Source organism: Nuphar pumila, chromosome 6, assembly GCF_984573655.1.
Source record: "Nuphar pumila chromosome 6, dmNupPumi1.hap1.1, whole genome shotgun sequence".
Taxonomy (NCBI): Eukaryota; Viridiplantae; Streptophyta; class Magnoliopsida; order Nymphaeales; family Nymphaeaceae; genus Nuphar; species Nuphar pumila.
In genome coordinates, this window is record NC_143254.1 from 89,703,826 (window position 1) to 89,715,234 (window position 11,409).

Sequence of the window (11,409 nt, forward strand, 5' to 3'; positions counted from 1 at the left end):
CCATATTTTTTATCATTTTTACATTGAAAATTTTATGGGTCTTAATCGAAACTCAGGTCGGGTCATATAAAATTTTACAAACTATACCTGAGTCCATGTATTAATCGGATTTTCAGGTCCAGACTCAGACTCAGGTCTTCTTATTTATCATTATACCTGAACCACATAGGGTTTGGTTCTCGTCAGGTCCGGGTAAACCAGGCCCATTGACACCCCTAATCAAAGAGTCGGACTGATAGGCTGAATTGCCTTTATAAATGTTGCTTCCTAGAGATAAGATTGAAAGGCTGAAAGAGGTCATGGAAGGGAAGAAGCACCACTTCATCTTGGTGCATGGTTCTTCCCAAGGAGGGTGGTGTTGGTTCAAAGTGGCGTCCGTGCTGGGAGCGGCTGGCCATGAGGTAAGTCTATTGGATCTGCACGCGTCCGGGATCGATCTGGCAACACCGGACCAGGTGCTCAGCTTTGCCGACTATAGCCAGCCCTTAACAGCCCTACTGGAGTCCATCCCCTCAGATAGAAGGGTCGTGCTGGTAGGCCATAGCTTTGGTGGCCTCAGCATCGCCCTTGCTGCAGAGAAGTTTCCAGACAAGGTCTCTGCTGCCGTCTTTGTTGCTGCTTTCATGCCCAGCCCGTCTATGCCACCTTCCCAACTCCTGCACAACGTGAGACTGACTCTCTCTATCTCTCTCTTATTTCATTTAGGTTTTTTTGCAAATTGGTACCAGCCTTTTAGCTGATTTGCAAAATAGTTCTTTCTTTATGCTATTTTGCAAATCAGTCATTGCTTTCTCACCGTTGTTACGCACTGGTCCATCTATCAACAACTGTTAATTTAACAGATTTTTTAAATTGGTCCTCCTGTACGAGGGCAGAACCAGCAATTTGTTTACCCTTTAACAGTAAAGCTAACAACTGTTAACCTAAAGGACTGATTTGCAAGGGTTAATGAAAAGGCAAAGACCGATGTGCTAAATGGCGTAAAGCAGGAACTATTTTGCAAATCGGTTATAAGGCAGGGATCTATTTGCAAAAAAAAAAAACCATTTCATTTATATCTCTCATTGTATTTTGTGTTTTTTTGGACATGCCAAACAGTATTTCTTTGTTCAAAAGGATCGGATTGAGTCGTGGGGGGACTCCATCTTCTTATTCAACAAAGATGTGTCGGAGAGTCTCCCGGTAACAGTTGATTTTGGAGCAAGATTCGCATTCTCCCATGTGTACAACAATTGCTCCAATGAGGTACCCTCCTGTCTCTGCTCCCACTTGTGGATTTGTGCTTAAAGCCTGAATATATGGAGATCAGGCTCTTTTAGAAGTAGATCTATTGCAGTTTGAAAGTGTTGTGGGGATCCACATCAGTGTTGTGAGAGGCGTACGCCTCAGTACCTGAAGCTTACGCCTCAGAGGCGAGGCACACGCTCAAGGTGCTGTGATGCGCTTAAAGTAAATATAAAAAGTTTCTAACCCAAATCTGGGATTTCTGGGTTAGAAGCAGCCATGTTCACCATAATAATGATGAAATGTTTCACTAGTGCCAGGCGTTGAGTTTGATGCCACATATTTTTACGATATTTTAGATAATACCACGGATACTTGAGAGTCTCATGTTGTGAGAGGCGTACGCCTCAGAGGCGAAGCGCAGGCTCAACGAGCTGTTAGGTATTTGCTATAGAGGTAGGCCCTTAGGGGTGGGTGTCAAAGGCTTGATATTGAATTTTTAACCCATGTGCTAACTGGGACAACTCAAATAATGTATGACAGCCGTATGGTCCCATTCCGTTCCGAGTATTCAGGTAGTCGACCCGGTATCCTACCCATTGACAGCCTTAAGATGTGGACCCAACCAAGGCATACTAGATCTCAAGCTAAATCCATTTGGACAACACCGGTTCAAAATATTAGGTTCCTAATGATTTTTTTTGGGGCCTGCAGGACTACACCTTGATGCTACAGCTAAAGAGAGTAGCACCATTTTACAGAGAAGATCTATCCAGCCCGAATTTTGTTTCCGAGGTGAATTACGGGCGTACACCGAGAGCTTACGTCGTGTGCAAAGATGATCAACTAATAAAGGAGAGTTTCCAGCATTGGATGATAGAGAAGAGCCCGGTGGATCAGGTGGTGGAGATGGAAGGTGCTGATCACGTGCCCATGTTCTCAAAGCCTCTTAACCTCTGCCATCACCTCCTCCATATCGCTGAAACCCTTTGTTATTGAAAGAAGATGAAGCTCTATTTATAAAGCATGTTAGTGCCAATCGAAAACATGAGAGGAAGGCCAAAAGTTATCATTTATGCATAAGAGATGTATACTAATTAATATTTAAGTGAAATCATATTCTAGTATTTATTTTGAGGTGGGTGGCAATTTTGCTTGTTGAGAGAGAGAGAGAGAGAGAGAGAGAGAGAGAGAGAGAGAGAGCATTAATTGGTGCGTGTAACCTTCTTTATATGTGCATTTCAAGTGAGACTGTATTAAAACACCTCAACAAAAGCCCATTCTAATATCCATTTTGGGGCGAAAGGCATGTTTTGCTTGTTTAGAGAGAGAGAGAGAGAGAGAGAGAGAGAGAGCGAGCATTGCTTGGGTAATTAAATATTGAATGAGTGCTTAAATTAGATTTAAATACAGTTAGTTCTTGAATACCATTATTCTTTCATTCTGAAATGCTTCTGAATATGTTGCGCTGAAACTAAGACAATTGAGTATTCCTCATCCATAAGAAGAATTTATGAGACATGGAAAGTGTGATTTAAATGGATCTTGAAGTGTCTCTCTTTACGTACTAAGAATTTATTAAAATAGGCAAAATAAACAAAATTGATTGACAAGTAAAGCATCCACATTACCTAGAACCTCGTAAAATACAACTTATAGTTTAGACTAACATTTGTTCACGTCTCACCACTTTTTTTTTTAATTTTGTTGTTGGAAACGACATGTTTTTCTATCATACCTATCCTTGGGAAAGTACTTTCTCGCTCATGAGGCATTTCATGATAAATGTTTCACATGATATGAAACCACGGGCTTATCCACAAATCCAAGTTAGGTAGGCATATACATATATGATGAGAGAGAGAAGGGGGTCGGTGGGTTTGGGGGAGGGCACACAGCATTCGGATCGGTGGGCACCCAAACTCCCTTAGTGGACTCGACATGATCGATTTGATTGAAGTCCGCTCTTGCATTATATTTTTTTAATGAAATATATAATTTTGTTATTCATAAAATATTAGTGCTTTTATAACTGGTATTTTTGAATTGTCATAAAATCTTACAAGGAACGACTTTTTTCGTCGTCATTGTCTTATTTATCGCCGATATAGGTTTATAACAGAGACAAAAAATGGGCGTCAATTTTTTGAAGAATCTTTGACAAAAGTAAGAACACTAATAGTGGTGACCCACCTTATAACAATGATATTTATGCATCGCCGTTATAGCCTGTAATAGAGAGAATTAACTCACCGTTATAATTAATAACAGTGAGAAGTAAGTCACCGTTATAGGCTATGACGGCGACAATTAAGTCATTGTTATAAGTTGTAATGACGACATAGGTTAAGGTCTATAGCACCGACATAAGAATGTCGTCATTATAGGTCTTAAACCTGCAAAAATAATTTTTATTTTCCTTATTTAATTTTGAATAATGAACAAATAAATGGATAGATGCCTGGATGCATTTAAATCTGAAAGAAGAATAAACCAGCATAAAACGTGATTTATTTTTCTTGCTATGGGAAAAAATAACTAAAATCCTAAATGCGCAAAATACAATGAGTAGAAACACTTTAATACAAAAAATATTGTAAAGGAGAAAAAAAGAAAGGAAGAATGGTTAGAGCATATGGGTTTCCAACATTTGTAAAAATAATCTCCAAAAAATATTTGGGATCAGACCAAAACTATTGTATTTTTGGAGGCCATTCCAGTAAAAGACATGAAATTATTTTCATCGAGAAAAAAAAGCTAAAATAGTAATACACAAAATTAACTAAGAATATTAAGGCATACAACATATTTAGATAATTCAGACTAGTTGGTTATAGAAGATACAAACAATGAGATGTTCTTTCAACTTAAAAAAGATACTATTGGTTTTCTTTTGACAGTAATTATTATGCAAGAAGAGATACATAGAAAAACCTTCAAACAGTTCACAACAAATTCAAGTTTTCATAGGACCATATGGCTCCATGAAAGCCGTCACCATGGGTTTGCAATTATGAGTACACCTTCAAATAGTTTACAAAAAATTTTCAAACGCAAGTTGTTAGATCTGAATTAATTACACAAATAAACCACCTAGCCAACCATGGGAAGAACATAACATTGACAATATAATTTTATTACATGCCAGATGTCATGTTCAATCTCAAATTTACAGAAGTTTTATTGCATTTTGGAAGTCTAACTCTTCATAAGCAACGGAAAACAGCCCCTGTCAAGTCAGGGTGGCCAAGTATTAAAGAAGCAAAAGCACAATGCTGAGAACAAAATTCTCCATCACATATACCTCAAAGGAACAAGAAAGAAAAACCTATTTTACATTATTATTTGGCCACATGCATGAAGCATTAAAACAAATGTTAAGGAAAAGCTTCAGTCCGCTAGCAAACAATAACACCATAAATATATTAATTCAGCAGTAAGAAAGGTTATCGATAATCACAGATAGAACAATGCCAAACTGCCAATGAAAGTTTTAGGATTTACTGCAAACTTTCATGTATTTGTTTCCGATATAAAGTGTTATTATCGAATCCAGACCCGTTTGGCGTGAACCATTGGATCACAATGCAGATAACACTCCTCACATTTGTTGTGAACATGATCACAATAGAGATACACCTGCCCACATTTATCCTGAACAGTTAAAGACCGATCGGTCTATCAAAGATGTCGATAACCGCATTTGGTCTCTCACAGATATCGATAGCTCTCAAGAGATAATTTTGGAAAAGTGATTTTTCTGATAATGTGGAGGAAGTTAAAAAAGATAATATGTCTATCTTATCAAATAGGAAAGCTCATCAACCTACAAATTCTATATATATAACAACGTGTAAAAATGTTGGAAACACTTGAGGAAGAAGACTTTGCTTGCCCTTGGACGTAGGCGCTATTGCCAAACCACTTATATCATGTGACTCTCTCTCCCTTTCTCAATTATCTTATCATTTTTACTATTCATCAATTGGCTTTAAAATTTGTTTATGGTATAAGAGCTAGAACCATGAATTTATATGGTTTGATCCTATGGTTGACTCTTCTTCCTCAATTAAGTTCCCATATCCCACAACTTTTAATGTTGCTATTTTGTGTTATTAAAATTGACACACACTGACTATCTACTCTCGAGGATGCAAATATTGAGGTTGATAGAAAGTCAAGACCTCTAGAGATTCATTAACTATGAATCCCATATTTTAGAGCAATTTTTAGTTGATGATAATAGAGTCCGTGCTGAAAATCCAGATTTCATCGCATGGAGGAACTTGAATCGGCCACTGCGTGGGTGGATAACTGGCACCTTATCTGAGGATGTTCTTGGATTCATTGTTGGGCTCGACACAATTGCACAAGTGTGGTCAACCCTTGAAGAAGCCTTTGTTCTTGATTCTCAAGAGCGTGAATGCTATTTACTGCAAAAACTTCAGACATTTAAAAAAGAAAGCCTTTTTATATCTGAATACATTACCACTTTAAAAAATGACTGTGATGAGCTTGCCGCCATCGGCAAACCTGCCGATGACAGAAACAAAGTATTCTCGTTGTTAAATGGTCTTGGACATGAATACAAAGCATTCATCATATCCATGATGAAGCCGTTGGTTCCTACATATAGGAAGTTAATTTCTTTGCTCTAGTCTCATGAGACTTTTAAAACTCTCCAGACACTATATCATGATTCTCGTCCAAATTAAAATGTGCCTTTCATAAGCCAACGTTAAGATAAAAATCAAAACAACAATAGAGGAGGTTTTTAAAATTGTTTTTCGTCTCGAGGTCATGTTTTTTTTCAAATGAAAAATCAATCTTCACACCAAATAAATCAATAATTCTAGAATAATCAAAACCACCAAAATAGGCCAAGAAATCAGCAGAAGGATAAGCATGTAGTCTGCCAAATTTATTCAAAACTGAATCACACTGCATTGAAGTATTATTACAGGTTTAATCAAATGTACCAAGTCGGCGATATTCCTCAAGCATTGGCGTCTATGATAGCACCCACTCAGGTATGCTTCATAAGCTTATTCCCTACTTTAGTCGTGCAAAAATAATGGTAGAAAATAGAGGAAAACTCTTGATTACCCATGTTGGTTCAGTTGATCTTAAACTTGGCCAGAAAAACCTACACTCGATAATGTTCTAGTTGTTCCTAACATGAAAAAAAATTGATTTATGTTAGCCAATTAACACATGATAAACCTTTATTTTTTGAGTTCTATAATGATCAATTTCTTATAAAGGACAAGGTGATCAAGAGACAGATAGCTTCGGGGCTTAGAATCAGTGACCTCTACATCCTAGAACCAACGATGGAAGAAGTGTTCTTCTCGAATAGACAATGCAGTGTCAACAAAGATGAATGAGATCATCGGTTGGAATACCTGAATATGAAGATAGTTGTTTTTTTGCAAAATAAAAGGTTGATTTCTTTTTCTATAAATAAAAAAAACAACAAAGCCATTTGTGAGAGTTTCATCATAGCCACGTCCAGTCGACTCCCATTTACTAAATATGAAGAATCTTCTAATAAACATTTTAAGAAGATACATTGCCATATTTGGAGGCTCATGCCGAGGTTTCTCATCAAGGTTTCAAGTATTATGTCATTATGGTTGACAACTTCTCCTGATATGTTTGGCTATACCTGTTGAAATTGAAATACAATTTTATTCATAGATTTTATGAGTTTCATAGATTGATTTTAAATAGATTTAATGCCTCCGTTAAAAATTTTCAATCTGTTGGTGGCAGAGAGTTCATGGGACATAGATTTCAACAATAGTTGAGAAAAAATAGAATTCACTATAATTTTTCTATCCTCACACGCTTAAACAAAATAGACAAGCAAAAAGAAAACAACGTAGCATTGTTGAATTGAGCCTTGCCATGATGTTTCATGCTTTTTTGCCTACAAAGTTTTGGGTTGAAGCTTTTCTCACAGCCATTTGGTTAATCAATCGCTTATCCAACTCCACATTAAAAATGGCATCCTCATATGAGATGTTATTTGGAAAACGACCCAAGTATGAATGTCTTCGTGTTTTTGGGATAAGATATTTTTCATATTTGCGTGATTATGCCAAGAACAAACTTTCTCTGCGGTCTCTACCATGTGTGTTTTTGGACTATAACGATAACTATAAGGGATATCACTGCCTACATGTTGACACTAGTTGCATTTACATCATTCATCATGTTATTTTTTATGAAAGTTGCTTCCCTTTCCAAGGCACCTCACCTTATGATCATGATATTTCTCTTTGAGAGCAAGTCAAACAATGTTCTGTCGTTCATATGGATTACCAAAATCAAACCACCATCTTTGATTATCCAGAGCTTACTGCTGCACAATCGCCACCCATGGTGTCTTCACACCTCAATCCCATAGGCACCTTGACCTCCTTCGCTTCTCATCTCCCGAACTCTTCCCATGTTTCCTCTTCTTCTCCCGCCCTCCCTACTAATGCTCATCCCATGCTGACTCGTGCCAAATTCATTGTTGTCAAGCCCAATCCCGAATATTTTTTAGCCACGCTTGACCTTCTTCTTGAACCCCAAACCATCAAAGCGGCCCTCTCTCACCCCGGTTGGCGTCAGGCCATGCATGACAAAATGGCTGCTCTTTCTTATACAAAAACTTGGGAACTTGTTCCTCAAACTCCAGACATGAATATTGTTGGTTGTAAATGGTCTTTAAGACCAAACTTCATGTTGATGGTTCCTTAGATCGTCTCAAAGCTCGCTTGGTTGCCAAGGGTTTTACCCAATTTCCTGGAATCAATTTTCTTTCCTGTTCTCAAACCCATCACTATTCGCATCATCTTCTTTGTTTCCTTAACTTCCTCTTGGCCTATTCGTCAGCTTGACAACAAAAATGCCTTCCTTCACGGCTCTCTTGATGAACCTGTTTTCATGGACCAACCCCCGGGTTTTCGTGATCCTTTCAAACCCACCCATGTGTGTAAACTTTACCGTACTTTATATGAGCTCTACCAATCCTCTGGAATGTAGTTTGATCGCTTCAGCTCCTTTTTGTTGGGTATGGGTTTCTTTTGCATTTGGCTGATTCCTCTCTTTTTATATGCCACCATGCCTGTAAATGTATTTTCTTATTATTATATGTCGATGACATCATTATCACTGATAGCAATCATGCCTTTCTGATTGATGTTATTAAGCAGTTGAGCACAAAGTTTGCCACAACCAACCTTGGCAATCTTCACCATATTTTGGGAGTTCAGGTCCAATGGTTTGCTGCAGAACTTTTTCTTTATCGGACTCACTATACTTATGAGATTCTCAACAAGGCTTAAATGAAGAACTGCTGCCCCATTTCCACTCCTATAGTCGGCTGGCCATCACCGCCTGCTTCTTCACCCCACTCTGCCGGTGTTCGATATTATCAGAATTTAGTTGGGAGCCTCCAATATCTTACTTTCACTCGACCAAATGTTTCTTACCCTGTTAATTACGTTTGTCAGTATATGAACACTCCTACAGAGTTTCATTTTCAGCTTTTCAAGCATATTCTTTGGTACATCAAAGGCACCCTCCATTTTGGCATCTGCCTTCTTGCTCATAATTCTCTCGTTCTCTATGGGCTTTCGGATGCTGACTAGGCCGGTTGTCCAACCACCCATCATTCTACTTTTGGATATTGTTCCTATCTTGGCAATGATTGCATTTCTTGGAGCGCAAAGAAGCAACCAACAATCGCCCGCTCGAGCACTGAAGCTAAATATCTCTCTTTAGCCTTTGTCATTGTTGAGCTCACTTGAATCACGTTTATACTTCGTGATCTTGGCCTCTACATTACATAAGCTCCCATCATTTTTTGTGACAATCTCTTTGCCTTGCATATGACCATGAACCTTGTGTTTCACAATTGCTCTAAGCTTATCAAGATCAATTACCACTTTGTGCATTAGAAAGTCACCCATCCCCAACTCATTATTGCTTTCATTTTGTCTCATCTCCAGGTTGTTGATATATTCACCAAGCCATTGACCAAGGCTGCCTTACATTCTCTCCAACCTAAACTTGGTTTGTGGACCGCATCATCGCCTAGTTTGAAGGGGCGTATTATCGGATCCAGACCCATTTGCCGTGAACCAACGGATCACGATGGAGATAATATTCCTTATATTTATCATGAACATGATCACCATAAAGATACATCTGCCCACATTTATCGTGAACACCTAGAGACCGATCTGTCTCTCAAAGATGTCAATAACCGCATTTGGTCTCTCATAGATATCGATAGCTCAAGAGATAATTTTGGAAAAAGAGATTTTTCTAATAATGCGGAGGAAGTTAGAAAAGATAAGAAGCCTATCTTATCTCATAGGAAAGCTCATCAAGCTATAAATGCTATATATATATACATATATATATATATATATATATATATATATATATATATATATATATATATATATATATATATATATATATATGTGTGTGTGTGTGTGTAAAAATGTTGAAAATACTAAAGGAAGAATACTTTGCTTGCCTGATGACGTAGGCGCTATTGTTGAACCATGTATATCGTGTGACTCACTCTTTCTCTCTCCATTATCTTATCATTTTTACTATTAAACAAATTGGCTTCCAAATTTGTTTAAGTGTCACATCTTATATTTGTTTTTTCTCTTTTGAGGATTAATTCTTTTCTATAGTTTTTCTTTCATAAAACAGGGTTCCTCACACTATTTTATGTACACATCATAGAGTTTCACTCATCTCAAACAAAAATCAAAAGATTAGCATCACCAATATATAGGTTTGATTTCTGATTTTTGAATGCATAGTCCCACACTCTACACTTCTCTCAAACATAAATCAAAAGATTAGCATCGCCAATATTTCTCCATAATTAATAATGTACTTAAATTTTCTTTCTACTTTTAGCCAGACCTCGTCTGAATGGATTTTGCATCAACCTAATGAAAGAAACAAAAACCTAATTTCCCCATTGAAGAGGCTTTACTTTGCAGTTTGCACCATGAGTTCTACGAGAGAGAGAGAGAGAGTACTTTTCTTACCATGATCAAACGAAAACCCTAAACTTTAAATATCAGAGAGAGAGAGAGAAAGAGAGAGAGAGAGAGAGAGAAGAAATTCAACACTACCACTCATGAAGATCAACAAAATGTTGAACCCATGAACTGAACAAGAGCAAAGCCAAAACAAATAAAGAAAGCAAAAGAGAAAAAGAACATCAGACAGATAAAACGGGCTCACGCCAGAGCCGCTTGCCTAGATTGCGGCAAAAGAGAGGTAGCGTCAGCAGGAGGGAGCGGAAGATCACTAAGATGCATACACAAGATCGCATAAACAGCTACCACGATTTTATGCACCAGGTTTTGAATGTTAACCGAAATTTGATGAAAATGAGCATCGTTTTGTGCCATCCAAACAAACCACCAAGAAGTAAGCAACCACGTTCGCCAGATGAACCTCCACCTCGTGCTGCACCTAATACCAACCAGGCCCAAGATCAGATCTAGCGCAAAAGACTCTTCCTTAACAAACACTTCCGGATGCCTCCAGGTCCTGCTAAAGAGAGAGAGAGAGAGAGAGAGAGAGAGAGAGTAACGCCCCAACTTTTTATAGTAAAAATTTAGGAGTAAAATATTTTTTTTTTGAAATAGTGGAAGTGCAGAAACCACAAGTCGGGTGCATTATAGGGTAAAAGAGAGAAGTACTAAACATACCATTCATTAATTGAAACATTAATGTCATCAATTACATCCCATAACAGAAATGTAAATCTACTAATCAGAGTTCAAACATAAAATACTGAATAAATGAGATCTCTTGGCTTTATCCAAAACGACACCCCGATGCTCCAATTAGTTGCTACCTGAAAAACATTTAAAGCAGAAGGGTCAGACTCCTCTGTCTGCGTAAGAAGCATTATATTTATATGTGGTGCTCAGTGACCTGTGTACAAATATATGCAATAACTGCAGATATAACTAGCATGAAAGTTTATAACATTATAAGAAGATGATTATGCTTTCTAATTCATGATACAGTGCAAAAGATGACTGAACTAGAGGTATATTTATCCACATTAGTACAAACTGTAGATTCCACAAGTTTTACTAAAGTCAAATCAACAGTATATAATTCTTCAGAGATAAGTTTCCAGTC

General features: G+C 37.6%; 1 protein-coding gene across 1 annotated transcript; it reads left to right on the forward strand.

The window, feature by feature from the left end:
- Window positions 1-295: 295 nt before the first annotated feature.
- On the forward strand, window positions 296-2,359 carry LOC149835101 (methylesterase 2-like). Its single transcript, XM_090010399.1, has 3 exons — window positions 296-665; window positions 1,099-1,245; window positions 1,939-2,359. The coding sequence occupies exons 1-3, from the start codon at window positions 300-302 to the stop codon at window positions 2,221-2,223; spliced, it is 798 nt and encodes a 265-aa protein (XP_089866525.1). The 5' UTR covers window positions 296-299; the 3' UTR covers window positions 2,224-2,359.
- The last annotated feature ends 9,050 nt before the right edge of the window (window positions 2,360-11,409 follow it).

Bases quoted from the DNA above. Each gene is read 5' to 3' on its own strand.
- LOC149835101 (XM_090010399.1), top strand. From the start codon at position 300: ATGGAAGGGAAGAAGCACCACTTCATCTTGGTGCATGGTTCTTCCCAA. The intron at 666-1,098 runs GTGAGACTGACT...CATGCCAAACAG, and splicing joins CTTCCCAACTCCTGCACAAC to TATTTCTTTGTTCAAAAGGA. The intron at 1,246-1,938 runs GTACCCTCCTGT...TGGGGCCTGCAG, and splicing joins ACAACAATTGCTCCAATGAG to GACTACACCTTGATGCTACA.